This window comes from Gallinula chloropus, assembly GCF_964237585.1.
Source record: "Gallinula chloropus genome assembly, chromosome: 3".
In the NCBI taxonomy this organism is placed as follows: Eukaryota; Metazoa; Chordata; class Aves; order Gruiformes; family Rallidae; genus Gallinula; species Gallinula chloropus.
The window spans coordinates 99,817,534-99,843,992 of NC_140087.1; the positions used below are offsets into that span (position 1 = coordinate 99,817,534).

At 35.7% G+C, this 26,459-nt stretch overlaps 1 protein-coding gene across 1 annotated transcript in view; it reads left to right on the forward strand.

Moving 5' to 3' along the window:
• Positions 1-26,459, forward strand: part of CSMD1 (CUB and Sushi multiple domains 1) — a gene marked incomplete at both ends in the record, with an annotated part of 1,089,811 nt that overhangs the window by 953,560 nt on the left and 109,792 nt on the right. Inside the window, 4 exons of the mRNA XM_084261313.1 lie at positions 2,710-2,919; positions 12,936-13,124; positions 20,344-20,521; positions 23,118-23,263. Coding sequence (XP_084117439.1) covers positions 2,710-2,919; positions 12,936-13,124; positions 20,344-20,521; positions 23,118-23,263 — 723 coding nt within the window. The remainder of the gene's footprint in view (positions 1-2,709; positions 2,920-12,935; positions 13,125-20,343; positions 20,522-23,117; positions 23,264-26,459) is intronic.

Genomic DNA, 26,459 nt, shown 5'->3' on the forward strand with positions numbered 1-26,459 from the left:
AAATACAGGGTGTTCATTCCTACTATTGCCTTCAGAAATACTGGAAGAGGACAACTTTAATCATGAAGTGATATTTTAACCAAAGTCTCTGTTAGATAATCCACAGATAGATCATGATTGATTTGATGTTTCACATAGAACTTACACTTCAAAATCTTCAATACTATTTTAGTTACAAGTATAAATTTGTCTACCTAAGAGCCATATGTCTACGTTTATTCTATTGTATCATAATGAATATATGAAATCTCTGAAAAATAGAAAACATTTTCAAGATTTAACAATGCTCCAGGTTTTGGGGTGAGTTTTTTTGAAGGGTTTTACTGTGGTATCGATTGATTTAGAGTTGAACACTGGACAAAAACTGATCCAGAGGACACTCGTGAACAGAACATGTAGTGATTGATTCAAATGACTGAAATAATTAACCATGATATTATTGACTTAGTTCAAGCACACAAATGTGCTTAAATAAAGTCCAACAATAAAATTGTGGGAGCTAAATATGTCCTAAAGTATAGTGTTCTCTTCATTATGTGAAAATATACAAATATAAAAGAAGTTGCTATTACAATCCAAACATTATAAACAGGTGGAAAACACATCTTTTCAAGTGAGTTGCAGTTATTTTGCAATGATTTCAGGTAGCTGTTAATTGATTAACCTTTGTAAAAATTATTAGCTCAGCTTGGAATTGTCATTATTTAGTCTATTCAAGTGAGAGAGGTAATCCTATTGAGATTGGAGCAGGAAGTAGTATATAGATTGACCAGATAATGATTTATTTTCTGTAGCTATCATCTTTATTCTGTATAATTTTACATAAGAAATGATTTAGTGTAAAAAGCTTTTTTCTTTGACATATCAAATTGACAATTGTAAGACACATAGAGAATTTCCCCAAATTAAAAGTAACAACTTTGAAAAACCTTCAGTAAAAAAAAAAATACTATGTTTGTGGCTATTTTATCAGTTTATATTTTTAAAATCTATCTTTTACGTTTAAAACATGAAGCTTTTGTATATTGAGTATTTACGCACTTAGTCACATAAATTCCTTCTTAGTAATTAAATAAGAATGATAGGTTTGTAAGGGTACTTCGTGGCTCAGAATGGCAGGCTCCTTTAAATAACACTGATTTTTGTTCTATATACTTATGTCAAATTGAATTACATGCTTATCACTTTAGCAACTTAAGTATAACAACTGGCTGCTCAATTCTTTAGAATTCTTTCCATGCTGCTGACATGCAGTCTCTGAAGGGAGTCGCTAAATGCTGATAGTAAGGTCAGGACATTTGACCTGAGCTGCTTGGTGTCCTACTGCATCTCAAATCTTGAGACCATTGCAAAATTAGTGACTTTCCCTAAGTCAAACTAACTGCATCAGACACCATTCGAGACAGTGGTGTGGATAATATTGAGACTTTGATATGTTCTGTATTGGTCTCTATTGATAGCATCAGAATAAGTTTTCTTATTGAACAGCTGAAATACTTGTTTTCGTATCTCCCACTCTGCATAGGTCAGAGAAGTTAATAAACAACGCATATTCTTACAAGTTCTCAATAATAATCAGTTTATTTGTTAGCTTATTTATTTTGTCCTGAAAAAAAATCTATTTTATACAAATTATTAGATATCAAACCACAGATGCAAAGAAAGGAGCTATAGAGCGAGACTGAGTGAATGACTTATCCTGGTGATTAATCTATAAGGTACTCTTCTGGAATGAAGAGTATGTCTCTACTGCTGTTTAAGAATGTCAGGCAGAGAGTTAAGGCATTGAATATGTCACATTGCTTCATTGGCTCATTCATTAATTCTGCTTTATTCCATTCCAGCTACTTCTCATAGTCTACCAGAGGAAGGTTAGGCACAAGCAGTGAGGTTGAAAGTTAGTTGCTACTACTTGGGTTTGGAACCAAGGGTTCATCCCCTACCCCTCTTTAGTCCCCATGTAGTGCCAGAACTTAAAAATAGCTGTTCCCGTGAGATTAGGTTTATACTTGTTACTGCTCAGCATGTCAGGAGTCACCTCTCCCTTTCATTTTGTGAGAAACGTCTGGTTCAGCCACCTGACTTCCAGATAGGGCTTGTAAACGATCCTGAGCGAGACCACTCTGGAGTTCAGTGCATCCTACAGTGCTGCGTACAAAGTAGAATGGCTCTAACGATACACTGGCCCAAGCTGGAGTAAGGAGGTAGTGTATATACATGACTTGTGTCAGGAAAAGCATGGTATAATAGATAGTTGGAACTAAGTAGTTAAACTTCTGCCTCTGAAGGGTCACTGTATTAATAACTGTCCTGCTGAAAGCAGGACAATAACCTTACTGGGTGCTGAACTGATTCTGAGCCTCCGAGAGGCCTGGCCCAGCTACAGTAATGCTCTTTTGACAGTGTCCTGACTATGCTGTGACACAGCAGGATTTGTGAGAAGCCCCTCCCTTGAGAGTTTCTGGTGCCTGGTTTAGGAACCTGTCAGATAGCTGATTGTTGACTTAGTGACTTTGTTTCATTGGTCCTTTTATGTGTGTTTATATTGATTGGGAACAAACTCTTTCATTAGTTAGCTGCTATTTCCTGAATTTAAGCATCCCACTTTGAATGGTGACTAAAATATAAATACTGTGCCTGTAACAATTATTATGACATCTTTTATAAAAACTCCACTTTCATTTTTTTCTTGCTTTCTCAATTATGCAGGTGCTCATATTCAGTTTCTGAACTTCTCTACTGAAGCAAATCATGATTTCCTAGAAATTCAGAATGGGCCTTATCACACCAGCTCAATGATTGGTCAGTTTAGTGGAATGGAACTCCCGTCACCCTTGCTAAGTACTACTCATGAAACACTTGTCCATTTTTACAGTGATCACTCAGAAAACAGGCAAGGATTTAAGTTGACATACCAAGGTAAGTAGGAACTAACACAATTAACTTACCAAGTTTTAGAGGTTGGTTTTGTTTATTTAAAAAATGCTAGACATGTACTGTATAGCATTTTAAAATCTGTAGTTTGTTTAATCCATAGGTTCAACATTTTTAAAACTGAAATTGTGTTGACATGTAGTCTTTGTTTTGCTAACGTAAAAACTAGAAGCCAATGTGATGTCATTTGTCAAAGGTCACATAACTGATGTTATGTTCCATTCCATTAAGCTGTACTGTTACTAGACAATACTACTAATATACTCTTTTTTTCCAGTTTCTATAATATTGTTATATATAATGTAAGAAATGAGGATTTCAAAACATAGTATGTGTGATTTTAAATATTTGGGTGAAAAAAAATTTAATCGTTGTATTTTGGTAGTCTAAAAGCTGTTATATTTTTGCAGTGAAAATTAACAAGAAAGTAAAAGATACCAGATAATACTTACTATGTATTTGTATTTTCAAATACAGATCAGATCATTTTGTTTCTCAATGTGTGGCTATAGATGATTTGAATTACCAAATGCGTATACACTTACCTAGTTTTATTTTCCCCATGAGTGAGAAGCAAAACAATTTCACCAGTAAAGGCAACTCACACAGTTCATTTTTATGTAACACTGCTTAGTTATAAAGAGATCCTGGGGTGACTCATTCCTGACTATTGACTGTTTTGAGAAAGCACAATATTTTTAGTCTATATACTTAAAAAACACATAGTTTTAAAACTTAAAAAAATCCACAACATAATCCACTCAAATAGAAGGGGGGGGGGGAGGAAATATTTTACAAGGTACTTGGTATTTATTACTTTTTTCTAATGTGAAAAGTTGCTACCACTGAGATGTTAAATTTTTACGTGATTATGAGCTACAAGCTAAAATTGCTGTACTTGACTAATATTTCCTCTTCTATCTGCCTCCTTTTCTGCATTCTAGAAACAGGTTTTGGACTTTTGTTCTTAGAAACATCTTGAATGTGCTTTTTTTTTTTTTTCCAGAGAGCACACACTCTGCTGTTAGCCATTTCTATTGCTCCCATTTCTCCTTTGGTATTATTGGTATTATTAAGCACAAGTAACTTTCTCAGCAGCATTTAGGAAATGTAGGAAGTTGAATTATCAATTGAAGTTATTGATAAACTATTGTTTCAGTGTATTCACCATGCTCTGACAAAAAAATGCCAGCAGTTTACGACTGAGCAATTTTAATGCCTCTTTACTTTTCTTCTTACAGAGTATATGTTGCTTTGGATATCTGTCTTTTCCAGTTCCACACCTATTGCCCTTGATATTTAGTTACCTTGTATTCCAGAATGGTTTTCCTACATTTGATGTTACACCTCTGGATTTCACTCCCTTTCTCCTGTTCCAGCATTGCTGAAACTAGACTTAAAAAAAAATTATTCACTACTTGAAAAATGTTCCTCTTTCCTTCTCTTTTGATCCCTGTTAGAAATGTTGTTTTCATTCCAAACATCAAGTAATTCTAAGCCTGATTTCCTTGGATGACAAGACTTGCACGGTTGTGATGTCTGATTGTCATGCTTCTTGATATGCCACTGTTATGCCATTTTGAAACCATTGGCCAATTTCAGTGACATTTCACAGTTCCTAGATATATCTGAAAAGCAGTATTAGTAATGTGTCCTTATTGACAGGAAGGATGCAGCGTTACTCCATAGATCAGTTTGGCTTGCTGGCTGCCCAGTTGGGAAATTCCATGTGACAACTCATTTTAATACACGGTGTCTTACCTAGCCTAGCTGCTATTTATGGAATATAGATGTGGGAGAAAGGTTAACAAGGTTGACATATGCAAAGTCTTCTTATGGGCAAAAGGAAGCATGTCAGATATAGAAAGCTAAGAATTTATTGTTAGTCCAATTAATACTTGGACAGCTAAGTTGTCCAAGTCAGTTAATGCATAAGCAATGCAGCTGAAATTGTTATGCAAAAACTTTCTCTTATCTGCCGCTTTTCTTTTGTGTTACATTCAACCTTACAGTCCTCTTATGGTGCATAACATCGACAGTGTCTGTCTGTTTATGTAGAAATGGAGAGGCAGTCATAAGCACCCCAAGCTCTTTTCTGGGGAACATATGATATTCGTCATAGAATTTCTTATGCTTTAGTTTTGAGTTCCAGTTGAATTAATTTTACATTTTTCTTACCGCACGCTGCTGCTTCTTCATGGTTCCCAGCCAAACTTTTAAAGTTGCTTTCATCAGCTTCAATTACTGTGATAGACTATTATCTGTTGAGCAGTAACCTCCAGGGCTTGCCAAGCCTTTAGCATATATGGTATTTGCAGAGCATAACCAAAAATGTGGTAGGTAATAATGACTTGGCTGGTAAGAATTGTTAAAATGAGCTAAAACCATCTCAGGCCAAGGCAAGTCCAGACATATGTCAGATCTTTCAGATCTTTCACTGTCAGCTACTTAAATGGCCTAAAACCTGTGGCATTTTACTCTGACAGAAAACTTAATTTATTTTGTTTCAAGGGTTTGGAGATACTGCACATAAAGTAATCAAGAAAAAACTAAATCATAGTGCTGTCTGCTTTAAGAAAGCAGTGCCCAGATGTAGGTAAATGGAAACTGTATAGATATTATGTAGCTATATAGTACTATACCTATTAAAAACCCCAAGATTTGTTTCTTCAGCTGCTGGCAAAGCAACGCACTGATTTCATCCATCCTTCAGACCAGGTAAACCTAACAGTGCTATACAAAACAAAATAGTTTTTGAAGCCTATCAGTAATAACTTTCATGATTTCCAAGAAGCATATTTCAAAATTATCTATTCTCTCAGGGCATCTAAAATAGTAATTTTGAATAAAAGGGGACAAATAGTTCAGGACTAAGTAATTGTATGTAAAACTGGAGGGTGTGTAGCAGTGCGAACAGATGTAGCACATACAAACTAAATTCTGCAAAGAATTATAACAAATTTATGGAAAATGAAAAAAATCTAAGGTTTTTTCCAGTACTTTCGCTTTTTTTCCACTTTTGCCTTTTCTGTGGAAATGAATTTGTAAAGAAAAGCAACCCACTCTGAGGACCTGACATCTTTATGCATTCAATAGATGTTTTTCAGACTAATTGATCCCATTTTCAGATGTCCTAATATACTATAAATGGGAAAAAAAATCTATGAATAAACCCAATTGTTTTTCTAATAATGAAATTAATTTGGTACATCCTTAAAAAACACAAGTAGGCAAAACCAGTCCATAATTCTAGTGATATTCATCAAGCCCATTCTGATGGGTTTGTTGCCTACTAGGAAGTGCATAATGATTATCTTGTGTACTCGGAAGCACCCACAAGGATGCATAGCTTAATCCTAGCCTGAAATTCTAAAATGTGCTTAAATCTCAATGTGCTTTAATCTTAACATGGATTAAAGATTAAATTTCTACTTTTACTGAGTGGTACTAAGCATGATGTGATTCAAGGACTGCTTTTTCAAGAGTGAAAAAGTGACATTTCTGCTAACTAGAACACAGTAAATAGTGGGATTAAGGTAGCAGACTTTTTTGCAAAGTAAATGCCTTTTTATAAAGATAATCTAAAAATACAGCAGATTTTAATGGATGTGCTTATTCAAGCAACTTTCTCTGTCATGAAAAATAAAGATAAAGCTTTTTGATAACCCATCATCTCAGGGGAAAGAAAAGAATATGAATACTGTATAGTGAATGATAGAATTAATAATGCTGTTTCTCATTCTTTCTACTGACTTTCTGACAACAGAAAAATACTTTGGAGATTGAAACTGTATAACCTGGGATTGTTCTCTGGGCACATTATTTTTAGGAGGAAGAAAAGTGTACGCACATGGAGAACAGTAAAATATTTGCTTCTCATGCTTTCAAGGGGAAAAATAGTAATGCATTTTAAGCACTATTGAGAACAGTAAAATATTTGCTTCTCATGCTTTCAAGGGGAAAAATAGTGATGCATCTTAAGCACTATTCTATGAAGTCTCACAGCACAGGATTTGAATATAGAACCTAAATCACTTAGGTACTATATGTTTCTGAACATAGTAAAAAGTTTGTCTCCTTAGCAGAACCCTTGGGAAGTTACAGCTCTGAGTAACAGTGTGGGTCAGCTCCTTGTTTTGTGGTCTGATTTCATGTTTTGTTATGCGTTCAGCTTTATGACTGTACTGCATAAGGAATGGTGGGGGCAACATCATGTCCGTGATTTGAGTTACTGAATTTTTGTGTGTGCTGTAAAACCTTTTGTTCCACTTTTTATCAGAAGTAATATACTGCTTACCTTTATTAGAATGGTGGGTTTTATTTGTAAGATAATGAGAGGACTTTAAAATTGGCTGACTTGAAAAATAGCACCAAGTTTTCTGTTGTTAAAATAGTATTATACTGTTTAATAAAAAACCAGAAGCATTGAGAAAGGTTTTCTCTTTGTTGTCACTCCTGTGGTTTTCCCACCTATGAAAGGCAGCAAAACCATGAAGCAACCAGAAATGCTGAGAAAAATAAATTGTATTTGATTGCAATCTGGAGTTTCTGAGACTGTCACATCTGTCTCTAGATGTAAACAGCCTATGCACACTAGGTCTGAGGGAGGAAGAATTGTCACAGAAGTTTGATTGGCAAGCCAAGTTTGCTAATTACAAGCTCAGGATGCTGGTCAGAATAAATAAATCACTTTTATGGCCTCTAAAAGATTTTTAACAGAATTTAGTACACAGAATACAGTTTGTCTAACTGTTGGTAAAACATATTTGTGGTTTTTAATCCCTATTTATATTATGATTGTTACTTCAGACATTCAAAATTTCTGTAACATCTTTCTTCCACGTAGCATTCCCTGCAGGACTAGGGTTTCTTTAGGGAAAGCCAGTAAAATATTCTGGTTTATTTTTTCTAGGAGAATCATAGTTCCTAGTACTGGAAGTCTAAGCATTTTTGCTCGGTTCTGAATTTCAATATAGCAGCATAAAGCTGAATATAAGGTTGGAATCTTACCCTCCTGGACTTGGAGAACAATATGTAACAGAGAACACAGAAAAAAGTTCAATTGCACTTTAATAAACTGAAGCATACTATCAAACATACACATATCTAGCATAAAGGTAATTCTGATTGAGCTTCTGAGTCATAGGAACCCTGGAATGAAAAAAGGAGTGTTGAAAAACTACCATATTTCTAAAATTATTTCAGATTGTGGTTTGGGGGGGGGAGGGGGGTGCAGGAGTGGAGAGGAATACTAATAGAAATAAGATCTTTGGGGTGGGGAATGTATAGCAAATTATTTTCTAATTCGTGTAACAAAATTAAGTCATTTTTTGTGACTAATTCTGAGTCATTGCATTTGGAAAAACTATGTCCTTTGGTGCCTAAGGCAATAAGTATGGCTCCAAATTGCCAGCCCTATCCCAGGCAGCAGCAAAGCATATAATATCCTAGGCTTCCATAAAAAGTGTAGCCAGCAGTTCAAGGAAAGTGAATTAACCCCTCTGCTTCTCTCTCATTACACCCCCCTTGGGGTACTGCATCCAGGTCTGGCACTTCCAGCACAAGACATGTACCTGTTAGGGCAGTTCCAGAGGAAGGCTATAAAAGTAATGATATGCCTGTAACACCTCTCATATGAGGAAAGGCTGGGAGAGTTGCATTTGTTCTGCCTGGAGAAGAGAAGGCTTCAGGGAGACCTTAGTGTGGCTTTTCAATACCATGAAGAGGCTTGTAAGAAATATGGAGACTTTTAACCAAGGCCTTTAATGACAGACAAGGGGGAAAAGAAAGGCATAAGAAAGAAATCTTTTAAGAGGAGGGTGGACAAGCACTGAACAGTTTCTCTAGACAAGCTGTGGATGCTTCATCTCTGGAAGTATTCAAACTCAGGTTGCATGGGGCTGATCTAGTGCAATATGTCCATGTTCATGGCAAGGGCATTGGAATGAGATGATCTTTTAAAGTCCTTTTCAAGCCAACCCAGCCCATGCTATTCTACTCCAGTCTAGTCTTGAGAACTGGATTTTGTTCTTGAGTCTGTAGTTATACACAACATGATACTGGAGTAACGTACAATAAGACTAAATGAAAGTTTTAAATAGGCTTAATTGTGAGCTTTCCTATCACTTGAGTGTTTGCATGCTCAAGTCTCTGCTAATGCAATTTCTCTGTAATTATTTCCATGTTGAAGTGTTATATATATGTGTGGTACTTGCAAAAGCACTAAGTCACCTTCTTAATGTAAGAATTTAATCATAAAAACAAGATAGCCGAAGATCAATTATATTTCTTTTGTGATTTACACTCTTTTCTTGCCAGTGGAAAATATATTGCACAAAGAAATGCCAAATGTCAATACGAGATCATTTTAAAATTCAAGTATTTGACTGCTGCTGGCACTGGAATTAAATCTTTTTCTCAGGTTTCCTTTACATTAGCCTTCCTTTCAGGATCTCACTAGAGTTTTTTCTTCTGTGAAATGGTATGGCATTTTTTAAAGCTCAATGCCAAGCAAGTCTTTGGGCATGACATTCATTAAAAAAGTTTTCTTTGTGAGGTACGACATTTGAGATTTGTGGGCAATATTTGATAGCGATGACTGAATAATGAATTGTTCTGTTAAATCAGGTAAAGTTGTTGCACATATCAAAAGAACAGAGAAGGATATAATTCATATTTATATTAAAACTATAAACCATATTCCCTTAGCGACCTATAAATCATAATGTCATAGTCAAATGGATCACTTAACTTATAGTTGCTTCATTAATTTATGAGTCATACATAGGTTTTATACCAGAAGCCAAATGCAGAGAGTGTCTTCATATTTTACACTTTAAAAGAAAAAAAATTAAACTCTGCTCTGCTCATGTGCAAATTATTTCACCCCTCACTGAAATTTGAATTTTGACTGACCATCAATTTTACAGTAATCTGCATTAGGCAGAGATTCTGTTCTTACTAAAACAAATACCAGAACAAATGCAAAAGTTTCTTACAAAAGGAGAAAAGCAAGTGCAGCTCTGAATAAACAGTAAGTAGAATTTTAATAGGTTGGCTTTATTTTTTTCCATTGACAGTCCAAAAGACGTTAATGAATGTTGTGCAAATTAGAGGAATGGAGAACTGTTGATATTCTTTCAGGATTTCCTCTTTCACCTGAGCTGCTCCTGTGTTTTATTCTCATGTAAAGAAGTTTTCTTCTGAAATGAATTTTTAAGACTAACTGAAAAAAATCAGAGACCATATTAAGCACATTTAAAATGTAACCTATGAATGCTGTATATTCAATCAATTAACCAGTAAGGAAGGTTTTAGCTCCTTAAAAGGATGTACAATAAAAATTTAAAAGTTCCGATATTTATAGTCATTGTTCCAAAACATTGTAACTTTTGGGCAATTCAGTGATCCACCTTGTTAAACACATGAATAAGATCCCCCAAACAAGCCTTTAACATATTTTTTATATAATTTGCTAAGTAGCTTTTTATATAATTTAATATACTAATTTTCATATGTCCTATACTCTTATTATTTCTACCACTATATCTTGTTTTAAAATGTTGATAATCCTAATATAATAGTTATACTATCTGTAGTAGTACTATGTGAATAATGATAGCAGGAATAATAATAGTATTAAAAATTAATGAGCTATTACTAGATTTAGCTCCAAATTTTAATGAACTATTCAAATAAGGGAGAATAAAGATTTTTGTATTTCCTTTCCAGTAGCAATTAATTCTGATTGTTATGTTTTAATTTTCTTTTCTTATTTTTTGTTATCTGGGAGAAGGTGAGTCTGATTCATTAGAGGATTTCAGAATGTTTGTGGTACCTCTACATCTCTTTCATCTTTGTAATGTTACAAACCCTGGATTCTGGATTCACTGAATGAATTAGGAAAAGGCATTCTTAAAATAGACCTTCTCTGTTCCATAGCATGACTATAATCAGTAATGGCTAAAAAAACTAATTAAAGTAGGGGTACTTCAGTGAACAATTAACTACAAATTTCAATAAGCAGTTAAGCACACCTAAGTTATATGTTTAGCTTAATCTTTTTGAAATGTCCTCTTTAAATAATCTGATTGTTAATAATTATATACCTCTAGGATGAATATGTCCATTTGTAGTAATTAGCTTTGAAAAAAATAGCAAAAGACATTGTTCAAGAATATGCTTTTTCTCTCTCTTACTGCATTTTTAGGGCTTGTATTTACCATCAAATGTTAGTATAAAGTTTACTGGTGCTATAGCTCTTACTCGAACTTCCTTGTCTCCTGACAGAAGTATTTCATAACTCTGAAGGGAACACTTAGAGAAAGCAGGGCATTCTTTTTCACAATAATTATTTCTTAAATGACAGTTACTTGCTATCTAATCCATGTCAAGTTGTTTGTGAATTATTCTAAATAGCATTTTTTAAAAATGCATATTTACTATTATCATGGAGCTATTTATCATTTAAATCTTCTAAAGAAATACATCTTCAATACGGAAACATGTAGTTTTAAATTATCTTTAAATCTTAGTAAATCTTATTAATGAAAACTTCCACATAATATCTTCAAACTATTTTGTGTGAATTAAATATGTTTAATTGAATAATACTTTGAGGCCTTCTAAAACGTAAAACTCAACATAAAATATGGTGAATCATTAATGCAATTTTTTCTATGGAGATACATGTGGAGGGATTTTTTTCCTTGGTAGACTTCTGTCAGTTTTCTAGATCTTGCTGATGATGTGACTTTATAGTTTTTCATTAATTCTGTTCTGACTGGGATTTTTTTGGTTAGGTGATTTTTTTCATATTTTAATAAATTGTATCTAATATAATTATGTAATATTTGTTACATTTTGTATTTTATCTCAATATAAGTTTAAAAACCCAATTGATTGCAAAGCTGTCATATCTCCTAAAATTCTGTAGCACAAATGACTTTGTCATATCTTACTACAATACTTTCTGTAGTGTTTAAATGTGAGAACACATTTAAACAATTGCTGTGATTAGTTATGCAATGATTTATTATTGAAGTTGTACAATTTTATTGATGCAAGTAATGAACAAACTGCAATATAATGCTCAGAGTGCTGCAAAACTCTTTTCTCGTTGTGCTGCAGTTGCATCTGTTCCTAGTACATGACACAGAGAATGTCATGAACGAGTACGAGTGTTACCAGAAAAAAACTTCTCATGTTCTGTTGCCATTAGTTGTATAAATATACTTATATATTCATTTTTTTAAATTCAGATTTTGCACTGTGTAAATGGACAACAGGCAATTTTAATGAATACAGTTATATTTCAGGAAAATATTATTTGAAAAACTATGTGATAATTTATAATCTCCAGCTACCTATTAAATTTTTCAAATAAACTATTATTACTGTGTGCAAGATTTTGATTCACTGTTGGTGCCTTCAGAACAACATTATTTTTTTTTTTACATTCAGACTTAACATACAAATTTAACATTGAGCAAAATGTTTCAAATTATGAAAATTTGAAAAATTTATGAAATTATTTCAGTTAAACATTAAGTATATCCATCTTTATTTATTAAATTAATTCAGTGTATGTCAGTTAAAATGTCTTATTTTAAAACTATTGCATTTCAGAATATCATAGATACTAGGTCTGAGCCTAGAATATTTTTTAAAAAATAAGGATGCTATTTATATAATATCCTGATCTGAAGCTTCAACATGAACCACTAAACCACATTATTCCATCGTCATGCCCTGTGTCCAATGTCTATTTGAATTTCCTCTCTAAGTGCCTGATGTAGGTGGCAATTCTATGCCTCTCTGTCTCTAGAGCTAATTTTTTTTGACCTGGATCATCAAAATGGTTGATTTATTATATGTTAATCATTATTACTGGTGTTTGGCATTGCAGTGTTTACCTATTATGGAATGCATTGCATAATTTTTATTAAATCTTACTGTAGGAAGCTGATGACATAATAAAAAGTACTTCTGTTCTCTTCCAGCTTATGAGTTACAGAACTGTCCCGATCCTCCTCCTTTTTTAAATGGATATATAGTCAACTCAGATTACAGTGTGGGTCAGTCAGTATCATTTGAATGCTATCCTGGATATGTTTTGAGGGGTCAGCCTGTTCTCACATGCCAACATGGAATCAACAGGAATTGGAACTATCATTTCCCCAGATGTGAAGGTAAATTTCTGGTAGCACCTTTGCTCCAAACTGACAAAACTTTCTGAGTTTTTCTTTACTTGCTTGTGCGTGCATGTGTGTTTGCTGAAGAACTGCACCTTTATCCTAATCTGTACTGTAGGCAGTTAAAGTCAGAGAAGTATCTGGCTTTATAAATCATAAATATTTCATGACCTCTGTTCCTCAGCAGTGATATATTGTTCCTATTAATATCTGTCAGTTGTATTGATTATGAGAACTCACAAATCTTCATGTGATTTTTTTTTCCTTCTTTTTTGATTTGGGGGGCAGTGCATAGTGTGACTTACAAAATTTTCAAATGCAATGTTTTTACTTGGTCTTTCATCTAAAAAATACAAGTGCAGAAACAAAATTCCTTTAGGCCTTTAGAGACTTTGTTAAAGACTTGTACAAGATATTATGACACAATTTGGGAGCCATTATGTAGAAAAGAAGTGGTGTCACAGATATTAACCAGATAAGAAGATATAAAATAGATTGAAATAAATTATTTCCAACATAACAAGAGGCTAATGGTGCTACAGGTTTTCACTGCAGAATGTACGTTCAGTATCACTGATCTTGAAAGATCAGATAGATGCTTCTCTACACAAACCACACAATAGCTTATACTTTAGTGAAACCAGAAAAGGCTGTGAAGGAATTCAAGCCAAAAAAAAACCGTTGGTCTCAGCCCATCAGTCCAATCTGTTCAAATCCCTCTGAAGAGCCTCCCTAACCTCAGGCAGATCAACACTTCCTCCTAGTTTAGTGTCATCTGCAAACTTACTGAGCGAGCATTCAATCCCTTCATTGAGGTCATTGATAAAGATGTTGAACAGGACTGGACCCAGGACTGAGCCCTGGGGGATGACCCTCATGACCTCCAGCTGGATTTTGTTCCATTCACCACCACCCTTTGGGCCCAGCCATCCAGTCCGTTTTTAACCCAGCTGAGGGTCCACCTGTCAAGGCCAGTGGCAGCCAGTTTCTCAGTCAGAATGCTGTGAGAAACCATGTCAAAGGCTTTACTGAAGTCCAGGTAGACCACATCCACAGCCTGCCCCATGTCCATTAAGTGGGTCACCTTGTCCTAGAAGGTGATCAGGTTAATTTGACAGGATCTACCTTTTGTAAACCCATGTTAACTAGGCCTGATCCCCTGGCCATCATGCATGTGCTGCATGATAGCTCCCAAGATGACCCTCTCCATGATCTTCCCCGGAACTGAGGTCAGACTGACAGGCCTGTAGTTCCCCGGATCCTCCTTCTGACCTTCTTATGGGGGTAACATCTGCCAGCCTCCAGTTGAGTGGAACTTCCCCATTCTGCCAGGATTGCTGATAGATGATGGAAAGGGGTTTGGCAAGCACATCTGACAGCTCTCTCAGCACCCTCGGGTGAATCCCATCTGGTTCCATTGACTTGGTATCTAACTGGCCAAGTAGGTCGCTAATCGTTTCCTCATGAACCATGGGAATTTTGCTATTCTTCCCCTCTCTGTCAACCAGTTCCTGAGTATGAGTACTCAGGGAATATCCATCTTTACTATTAAAGACTGAGCAAAAGAAGGAATTAAGGACCTCAGCCTTGTCCTCATCCCTTGTCACTAATGTTCCCTCAGTATCCAATAAGGGCTGGAGATTCTCCTTGACCCTCCTCTTACTGTTAATATACCTATAGAAGGACTTTTTATTATCTTTTACAGAACTGTCCAGTCTGAGTCCCAGTTCAGCTTTAGCCCTTCTGACTTTCTCCCTATATGATCTCACTAAATTCCTATAGTCATCCCAAGACACCTGCCCCTTCTTCCAAAGCTCATATTTTCCCCTCTTTTCCCGAAGATCTTCCTGGATCTCTCCACTCAGCCAAGCTGGCTTCCTTCCTCGCTGACTCCTCTTCCGATAGACTGGGACAGCCTGTTCTTGTGCGACCAAGATTTCCTTCTTGAGGAGCAACCAAACCTCTTGGGTTCCTTTGCCCTCAAGGTCTGCCTCCCATGGAATCTTACTGAGCAGCTTTCTGAATAGTCAAAAGTCAGCCCTACGGAAGTCTAATGCGCTTGTTCTGGTGTCTCCCTTTCTCACTTCTCCCAGTACTAAGAATTCTATCAGCTCATGATCACTATGCCCCAGGTGTCCTCTAACCTTCACATCCCCCACTAGGCCTTCTCTGTTTACAAACAACAGGTCCAATTTTGTTCTTCTAAGTCTTGCTGCCTGTTGATACAGGTTTTTATAACCCATTATGATATCTTCTGCTGGTTAGCTACAATGTGCCATATTATCCTGCATAATAGAGAAAGAAAATTATTTAAAGGTCATAAAAAGATAAAAGAATATATGGGGGTTTTCCCCTTCACATTAAGGTTGACATATACTCTTTGAACTCCTAGAATAAAGATATTTAGGATACCAAATCCATATTCTCCCTATCTAATTTTAGCTTACTAATGAAAATGAATTTTAACAAACATTAATTTCAGAGACACAAAATACATTGTTTTGTGTATGTTCGATTCTTAGATTTCCACACATTATAATCTCTGTTCTCTTTGAAAACTGTTCACATAGTTGCTGTATTTTGTAGTGCTTCATTGAATGCTGTTGTACTGTTATTAGGCATTTTTCTAGCTATATTACATTCTTTTTATTACTATTTCTTATTAGTAATCTTTGACATTTGGGATAATCCTACTGATATCTTCATAAGATATGAGAATAAATTGCATAAGTTAAAGTGATAGGATAGTTGAAAAAGCTAGCCACTATGTCATTCACCTTTGAGAAATAATCTGGCCTCCTCACTTGACAAGAAGTGGAATCAATATCACAACTCATTCTGCTTCATTATCCTGGTTTGTAATAAAGCACTCTCTCCTTTTCTTTCTTTTTTTTTTTTTTTTTAATGTCATGAAACTAAAGGCTTTCCTGCATGTTTAATAAGGTGCTTCACCTTTCCCTAATCAAGTTAATGCTCTGTGGGATTTCCCTGATTTTGGAACATACGGAGAAGTTAATTTCCTGAGTCAAAGAAACAGAAGATACCCCGAGTGTCTTTGCTAGCAAGTATTACAGCACTTCGGCACTAAAACTTCAGTAGGGACCTTCCAAAGCCTGTGAAATTTGCCAAGCAGAATCTTTAACACTGTTTTTAGAATCGTTTGGAAATGCAGGCTCCTAATTTCGAAGTTCAAAACTTTTTGGTTTTATATAGATCATACACCTCTTCTTCCTTTCTTCCTTATCCTAGGTCAAGATTTTTGACTCATATGCCTTAACATTATCTTGATTTCCTCCATAGCATTTTTGTGGTACTGTATGTGCCTACTGTCCCTCTTTTCTCACTAATTAAGCTTTGAATGACATGAAGTCTATCTACATTAGGAGTTGTTTAGATTTTTATAGCACAAATTACCATTTTATAGATTTTCTTACATGGTGTTGTGGTTCAACCCAGCAGGTACCTAAATAACACACAGCCATTCCCTCTTTCCCTCCCGTGAAGATGTCGGAGAAAAATAACCCAACAATACAAAAGAAAAATACAAACCAAACTAAACCAAAAACCAACCTCATGAGTTGAGGTAAAGACAGTTTAATAGGAGAGAGAACAAAGAGAAAAAAGGCAAAACAAGTGATCCACAATGCAGTTGCTCACCACTTGCTGACTGATGCCCAACCAGTCCCTGAGAAGTAGTCCCAACAGATTTCCTCCCACTTACATGCCAAACATGACATTATATGGTATAGAACATCCCTTTGGCTAGTTTTGACCTGGATGTGCCCTCTCCCAGCTTCTTCTGCAGCTCCAGCCTTCTTAGTTGGTAGAGCATGAGAAGCTGAAAAATCCTTGACTTAATGTAAGCACTACTTAGCAACAACTAAAATATCACGGTGTTCTCAGCATTTGTCTCATAATAAATGCATAGCACACCACTCTACCAGCTACAATTAAAAATATTAATTCTATCCAACCGAGAACAGAAGACAGGAATGAACTTCCTGTATCATCAGAATGAGGATGGGCATACCAGGGTTCATAAGTCTCCTTGTTGTCCTTGAGGTAGAAGAATTTATATGAAGTTTCACAGTACAAGCTTCCCTGTACCATCAAATACTCCCTATACTCATGAGTCTTTTCATGCCCATATAGATTTCCCCTACTTCATTCTAGATCATGGTACTTTGAAGCAGCTATCCCTATTTCTTTAAGGCAAATAGTTACATCAAACAGGGGTTGGGATATATATGTACCATGAACAGTTATGGAAATGCATACAATAAAGGGGTTAAATAGTTATCAACCAGATTCTAGTATGGGCATTTTGAACAGAGAGGAAATGAGCAGGATGCACAGATTCAGAAATGTAGTCTGGCACTGGAGGACTTCCTATTAGGCAATCAGATTGTTCTAATGATACATCATTGCTGTCTTTGCATAACACATATAGCTGTCAATAACTGACTATACTAGATTTGAACACCTTTAAAAATATTTACTGTCCTTCTGTGCACAAGTTTGAATCTGGAATTAGAGGCATGGTAGCCCATACTATAGTATTCATGTATTTGTAAATCAATATGTGGTCTACTGCTAGCATTCGAAAGTTTAGAAGATATTGTTATACTCTTTTCTATTTCAGAAATCTGTTTTTCTTCATATATATCATTTAAATTCAATATAATTTCATTAATTTATGGTGGTTTGTTTATTCAAAATAAAGCTATTTTTGTCTTGAGTGAAATATAGTCTCTTATTTCTGTCTAATTTTCTGTCTCCTGTGATTTTCAAGGATCTTTGGGAGAAGCACAGTATCAGCTGTGTGTATTGCTTATTCTATTAGAGTTTTGTTACCTGTGACACTTTTTTTTTCTGAGACAATTTATTGATCTGTCATGGCTAACAATTACATTAGAGGAATTAGACTATCTTTACTGAGATACAGTCAATCTGCATTCTTTGTAGAGTATTAGAGATAATGGAGGCAAAATAAAAAATGTATGCAACCACTGACAACAGTAATAAACCTGACAAACTATAATAAACTCAAAATATATTTAGTATAAACTGCATCAGAAAAGTCTTGTATCTTAAATAGAACTTAAGGGATATTCCACTTCTCATTATATTAGTGTCAGGAAGTATATTTGAGTGTAGTAAACATACTTGTCAAAGCAGTCTTTTAGCTGTAAACATGGAGTTATCTGAAGAGAACAGACTAGATTTCTGAGACTAGGCAATCTAAACATGGCATAAATGTGAGGGATTAGGGAGAAGTAAAAAATGGTGAAAAAGAACATTTTCATCATAGAATCATCAGTACTTATAGACACTGTCAGCTGCCCTTGGCCTGTACATGCAACGAGGAATCAGAAAGATGGAACCACCCCTTCATTTTCCTTAGCTCGTTTGCTTTGTCAGGCACGAAAGGGTTGTAGTTCAGGAGCAGAGGCCAGTCTGTTCTGAGATGTGCTAAGTGCATCATATTAGCTAGCAGTGATATTGATAAAGAAAGTGACGTGGCGAAAGCCTCCTTAACATGTCCTATAAATTCAGGGATTGCTAAAAGGATTCTTCCAAAAATCAATACTTGTCAACTAGCCAGATGAACCTTTAAACCATATGGGAGATGTGACATCCTTCTGCATTTCTCACTCCATCCTTTTTTCCCTTTTTCATTTTCATTTTCCATTACTTGTTGAAAAGTGTGAAAGAAATGAAGGAGAATCATAGAAACCCTGACAATAACATAAGCCTTATGGTAAAAGCTAATGAGAAGTGCCCACAGATGAGATTAAGGTCTCACTCTAATGAGTGAAACTCATTAATGTTACTAATGACCATAGAATCACAGACTGATACTGGATTTAGAAGGAACCTCTGGAGATCTTCTACTTCAACCGTCATCCTAAAGCAGGATCACCTTGAGCAGGTTGCACAGGATTGCATCCTGGTGGGTTCTGAATATCTTCAGAGAAGGAGACTCCACAAACTCTCTGAGCAACCTGTTCCAGTGTTTTACCCTCAAAGTGAAGAAGTTTTTCCTCATGTTCAAATAGAACTTCTTGTGTTCCGCTTTGTGCCCATTGCCCCTTGTCCTGTCACTGGGCACCACTGAGAAGAGTCTGGACCCCTAGTCATACACACCCTTGAGGTGGTTGGCAACCTGCTTTTCATCTTGTGAGGCAGCTAAGGAACATTTGTCACTGCTTTTGTTGGCCTGGCTTATTCCTCAATTGGCTATGGTAGCATGGGCATTGACACTGTGGACCTCCCATCTCAAGTCCTTCAGTTTAAAGGTCCTTCACCGAGTTAGCTAGCCTGTTTCCAAAGATTCCCTTGACAGGTGTGTTCCATCCCTCCCTAGCAGGTTATAGTTATCAAAGAATGTCCCAGTGTCATAAAAGCCAAACCCTTTGTGACAGCACCAGCCATGTAGCCGGATTTGATATGCATTCTACACTTATGTCTGGCTGCCCCCTTTCCTCCAGCTGGTGAAATGGGAGAAAAGATAATCTGCACACCAATGATTTTCGTTTGCACCCCTAGGGCTTTGTAGTCTTCCTTGATTCTGCCCAGGTTTTGGCTTGCAATGTCATTCATGTTGCTACCCTTGAGTTAAATTAATCACCTTTTCATAGCATTGATTTGCCTACAGATTTCATTCAGCAAGTGTATGATCATTTGTGTCTGTCTTCATTTTGTCTCATCATAAGAATAATCAGCATATGAACTGAAACTGAAGTGCCATTAAACATAGCTAAAAAATGTCAAAAATAAAGGGTAATGTTACCTGGGGTAGTGAAATAAAAATCAGCCTTTTTTTTTTTCAGAATGGTATTCAAGTTCAGTCTTGTATGGAAACATGCAAGCTTTGTTTCTTTCTTTCTTTCTTTCTTAACCCTGAATGCAATCAAAAAGGTGCCTATTTTAAAAAGTGTGCTTAGTTTCAAGAATTCTGTATAAAAGCAATATTCCCAGTAGATTTCTATGGGTTTTTGAGAAACAAAATCTGAAAGATATCAGGGTAAATTGTTTCTTAGAAAAATCAATAATTTCTGTCTCTGAGGATCAGCCAATAACGGAAAAATGCTGTCTTTAAGACCTTGATTGTTTTGTCCTGTGGAGCTTTTAGAACTTGGGAGCATTTTAATATTCTATTAGTAAGATGAAAAAGTATGTTTCTTCTACTAATTTTCATTTGTTTACTTTTCAGCTCCTTGTGGCTATAATGTAACTGCTCAGAATGGTACAGTGTATTCCCCAGGATTTCCAGATGAATACCCAAATTCCAAAGATTGTACTTGGTTAATTATTGTACCTCCAGGCCATGGGATTTATATCAACTTTACCTTACTCCAGACTGAACCTGTGAATGACTACATTGCAGTTTGGTATGCAATTTTTTTTTAAAAAAAGTGAGGTTTTGTTCTTTTTTTTTCTTACTGATTTATGAGATCTCACTGTCCCAGGCTAAAATTTCTGCTTAGTTTTGCTGTTTAGGTTGTCACAGGTGCTGTAGAACAGCACCAAAGATGCACCACCACCCCTGCCACCCCACCCCACTCCCCTTATTTGTCACTATCTTTAAGAAAATTGTTCCAACTGTACTTTGAAACTCCAACTCATTTATCAATCAGATCTTCTTTGAGCTCTCTGTTTTCTAAGAGAAGCCATGTGTCATCAAACTGATGTGATGATCTGAATTATGTTTAATTATACATTCCATGAATGCATGAGGCAATATATGTTAGTTGTGGCAAAACTTTTTGACGTCATTATGAGTTAACTACTTTATGCAATAATTAAGATTTTCTTAAGTTTTCTTAATATGCCTGAAAGACATACTTCCTATATTTCTCTAGCCAGGATTTCAGCCCGTCTATATCTCTCTTTAAGCTTCATATGGTAGTTTCCCCTTCTCTGAACTTTTATTTCTTACCCCACAAACCCATGTCAACTTTGTGTCCTCAGCTGGAATAAGAGACTCTCAGGGTCCAAATTCTTATGGTCAGGCATAGAAGATGCTGAAGTTGTTACATATTTTCTCATCATGGTTAACTCTGGTCCTTACCCCACATAATGTGCTCTCATATATCCAACAATTTCAAATGCACATTTGCACAGAATATAGGATGTAACTTCTGTCTGAGTCAGCTGCTCCCATCTGCCCGTTATTCCACCATCTTGTACCTATTGCTGTCTGTGCAAGTTTTTTCCAGACAGCAATACTGAAGTGCAGTCAGTTTATTGCTAGGCATAACTGTCTATGAATTGCCATTTGTCTACCTCTGGTACCTGCATTAGCTGTAAATTAGAGTCTAAAGTGCATCATAGGTTCTCCTCCCTGGCAGGTTAAATAATAATAAAAAAGTCTTCATTGGTACAGATCTAACTGTGTCAATAACTTCTCTTTTTGCCTAAGCAATTAAGTCCTAAAATTGTGTTAGCTTTTTGAACATTTACCTGAAGTATATGCTGAATTCCTGAATTGTCATATTTTTCAACAAAGATTTTAAAGCAGCTGTTTTACAGCTTATTTCTCTCAATTCCCAATTACCCATAAATTACAAGCATGCTTTTCTTTAAGAGTTATTTTCTGACGTATCAGCAATTTATACCTCACAATTTGCTGGGAGGAGGCTGTTTAGTGTTATTTTATGTCATTCTTGTACCTGCCATTCACTTTTGTATGAAGAGTTAAGTCCTAATATCAAAGCTGGATATTTTTTTTTCTTTTTTCTTTCTCTCTGGGAATCAGACTTGAAAAAGTGAAATCTAAGTAAATTGCCAGGTTCCTATTCAATATTCATTACTTTCCTTCTTGATTTCAAGGCAGCAAAATAAATAAAATACATTTTAATGCTAAATCACCTATATTTTTTCTTATTGTCTCTAGTACCAGAGTAGAAATTGGAGACTTGAGTAATCCTGAAAAAATGTATGACAAAAATAATTTAATTGAATTTTAAAAAATACATGTTGTAAATACAATTTATAAACATGACATCTATTCTTATGAAACCTGGGCCAGTTTGTCCATATACTGGATTTTTTTTTCTGTGAACTGATTATCTTCATAGGTTTGATATAGACAAAAATTAGTCACTACTTGCCTTTATAACAACACAACAGAAGTGAAAAAATATCCATTTGATTTAAAGACAGTGAAAAGTCAAAAGCTAACCGTTTTCTAAATCAGCTCTAGCCTTCTAGAATATATATATATCTCACATGAGCTTTTTTATTGAGTTTAGATTCATTATATGTAATAGACATGTAATATACAAAAAAAGACCAGAAATAAATATTGCAGAGCTCAATAAATTCTTCAGTTATAAAAGTGGAGGGGTTTTGTTAATTTATTTATTCTGCCTTTTCAGGCCTGAGTGTTCTACACAATGATACTGAAAATGAATGCAGCATGACATTTCTGGAGTGTGTTTCTCTTTGACTATCTCTCTTACTGTTCAGAAACACAAAACCATTTTTTTCCTCCCCCCCCCCCCTTTTTTATTTTCCTTAGGAGATACTTTTGAGTCTTTGAAATTAATTTAAAGAGCAATAATAACTTACAACTTCCACCCCTCTGTATGTGCTAATGATGACTAAGGACTTCTAGGATCTGGGTCAAAAAATTTTAAACATGTGATAAGACTACAAAGGTTATTTAGATTTATTTTTTTTTCATCTGATGGGTACATGGGAATTTTTGGGAGGAACAAACAGACAATGACAGTCAACCAATAAACTTCTTGAGCATGGAAATATAAAAGCTATTGTAAGTACTCCTAGTCTCTCAAAAAATATTAGGCTTGTAATTTCCAAAGAATATTCTGTGTTGCTAGAAATAAAAACAAACTGATTTTGAACCATTAGGAAAAAACATTTTTTACAAAATTTTAACTGCCTTCCAGAGAAAAGAGACTGGTAATTTAAATATTAAGTACAGTTTTTTCTGCAGCTAATTTTATGTGTTTCCTTTCCTAGGGATGGTCCTGACCATAATTCACCTCAGCTGGGAGTTTTCAGTGGGAATACAGCTCTGGAAACTGCTTACAGTTCCACCAATCAAGTTCTCCTCAAATTTCACAGTGATTTTTCAACAGGAGGATTCTTTGTCCTCAATTTTCATGGTCAGTTTGCTATATATCAAAAACATCTAATTGCCACCATCAATTAGTGTATTTCAAAAAAAGCTTCTTAACTTTGTGATGTGCTGGATGTTCTTAAATAAATTGACTATGGTTTTTTAAAGTAGTTTTTTAATACCTTGTAAAAATGTTTTTAAAAATAACAGTAGAAATTAGTTTTTTAAATGACACATCTTCAGAACCTTCATTTGTGAACTTTGTATAAACTAAATTCTATCTTTAATGTTAAAATACCCAATATTGTATTCTTACTTTTTGAATTATTTTAGTCTATTTATTAGTTAATTTACTTCTCTGTAATAAAGTTACACACCAGCCAACTAATCCCAGGGTTTATTGTCAGAAAGATAAGTGGGATAGTGTGGGAGCATTGAACAACAGCTTTAAGTCTTACATCCAGCAATGCTACAGGCTGGACTTAAAGGCACACAAATTAGGCATTCTAGAATTCTCATTCTAGTTTTAATTCTGACTAATTCACCCAAATTATGCATGCATGGTAACCTAGAGCACTTATCTGAGAAGCAAAGACAAAAATACATAGCTTTAGTCATCATGTGGGGAATGTATAGCTCCCACATAACAAGATAGAACCTGTGAAGCAGCCTACAGGGAATGGTCAGTGAGAGCATTTTCCAGCCTTAAGCTGAACATGCATAAGCATGTAGTCAGTATTTCAGAGTTAATGACTTCAGATGATAAAAAGGCAAGATGCATACTCTGACACACTGCATAGTGCATTAATCTAGCAAGCAAAAAAAGAATGAATCCAGCAGGTTGAGGGAGGTAATTCTGTCCCTCTACTCCACATTTCTGAGACCCCACCTGCAGTAATGCATCCAGTTCTGGGATCCCCAGTACAAGAAAGACATGAGCTCAGACTCTAAAAGACAAGAGCTGTTGGACTGAGTCCAGATGAGATTCACGGAGATGATCAAACAGCTGGAATACCTCTCCTATTAAAACAGTCTGAGAGAGTTGGGTTTCCTCAGCCTGAAGAAGAGAAGACTGCTGGGGAGACGAAATTATTGCCTACCAATACTTGAAAGGTGTCCTACAAGAAAGTGTGAGAGGGACTATTCACCACAGAATCATAGAATCACTAGGTTGGAAAAGACCTTTGAGATCATCAAGTCCAACCATACCCATCCTCTACTAAACCATATCCCTAAGCATCTTATCTACCTGTCTTTTAAATTCATCCAGGGCCCATGACTCAACCACCTCCCTGAGCAGCCTTTTCAAATGCCTGACAGCCCTTTCAGTGAATAATTTTTTTCCTGATGTCTAATCTGAACCTGCCCTGGAGGAGCTTGAGGCCATTCCCCCTCGTCCTATCACCCATTGTTTGGATGAAGAGACTGACACTCATCTGCCTACAACCTCCTTTCAGGTAGTTGTAGGTAGCAATAAGGTCCCCCCTCAGCCTTCTTGGTGTTTCTGCCTGGTTATGAACCAGGGACCTTTCACGTATGAGGCAAATGTGAAAACTTCTACACTACAGAAACAGGGTGCAGCGATAGGACAAGGGGAAATGGCTTCAAGCTGAGAGAGGGAGGGTTTAGATTAGATGTCAGGAAGAAATTCTTTACTCTGAGGTTGGTGAGGCCTTGGCACAGGCTGCCCAGAGAGGTTGTGGCTGCCCCTTCCCAGTCAGTGTTCAAGGCCAGGTTGGATGGGGCTTTGGGCAACCTAGTCTAGTGGAGAGTGTCCCTGCCCATGGCAGGGGGTTGGAACTAGATGATCTTGAGGTCTCTTCCAACCAAAACCATTCTGTGATTCTATGATTCTCTGTGCTGGTTTTTTTTTTTTTTTAATTTTGTATAGCAGTATTTAACATAATGTGTCATGGGTGCACATTGTGAACCGTGTCCACGCTTTTAATTGAATTCAAAGCGGTGGTATAGACCACTGCTGGGGAAACCCTGTGAACAGGGCTTCTGGAGACTAAATTGAAGTGCTTCCCATTTTTGAGCCCACATAATGGGTGATCGATATTTTAGATCGGTGATCTGGACGTATATATACTGGACATGCATGTAAATATAGCTTTAAGTTTTTTGAAAATCGCTGAAAACATTCTTGGTGTTTATTTCTTAGATAATGGTGTTACGAGTATCTAAGCAGGTTCCAAAGACTTTTTCCTCAGGTTTTCTCCAGAAAAAAAGGGTAATAGTATGTATAGATAATAATAATTATGTGTTCACCACAGAGATACATACGTACACAGGAACATTTCCATACTTTCTCCTCACTATCTGTGGATGAAAAAAACATGCGAATCTTCATGAATGAAAAATTCAATGTTTGGGTTTTTTTCTTCTTATAAGGTTGCTTTACAGTCATGGCTTACAGAAGCTTATGTGGAAGACAAAGGCTGATTCCCAATGTAGCTGTTCAAAAACAATGGATAGGAGTATAAACTTACCATGAGAAATTTTATTCTTGACTATGATGTAGTTTCATGAAGAGATTTTTTCTGTAGTATGTGCGCTGTGATCGCAATCCTAAATCTCTGTTTTGGAATTTTTATCCAGAAATCACTACTTCAGCTGCTCTAGGCATTCTGCTCAAGAAACACATCAGTCATTGTACTGGTCACTTCCCTTCTGAGATTGCCGACAATTTATTGAAGCAAATTTGAAGAGTAGAGAAAGGTTTTGTTTTAAAGGCATCGTGGTTTGGTTCTTTGTGTGTGATTTATAAAACTGTTACAGTTACGGTTACTACTGCTGGTCTTTTCTTTATATATATCTGTATCCTGAGAAAGATTAGCTCTGAGTATGCTTAAATTAAAAATGAATATGACATGCCAGATATGTTACAGGTAATTTCAAATTTTCCAGAAAATCTTACATAATAATGTGATTTATATCCATTAGCCCTATCACATGCTGCAAAAGCAGCTCCATGAAACAGCAACCTTGCAGCTGCAAAATCATCATCAAGGACTTCCAATCCAACAATAGATCTATAACAATGTAGGCAGTGTAGTATACTATCTATACTGATGAAATATATATACATAGCATATATATCTATTTAGCTAATATGTAATGTCATGACATTTAACTTCGAAAATGTAACTGGGAGACATGAGCTTCAACACAGCTTTGGAATCTAGGAAGTGTGAATAGGAAAATAATTTTCGATAAAATAATTCTTAAGAGTGTATATT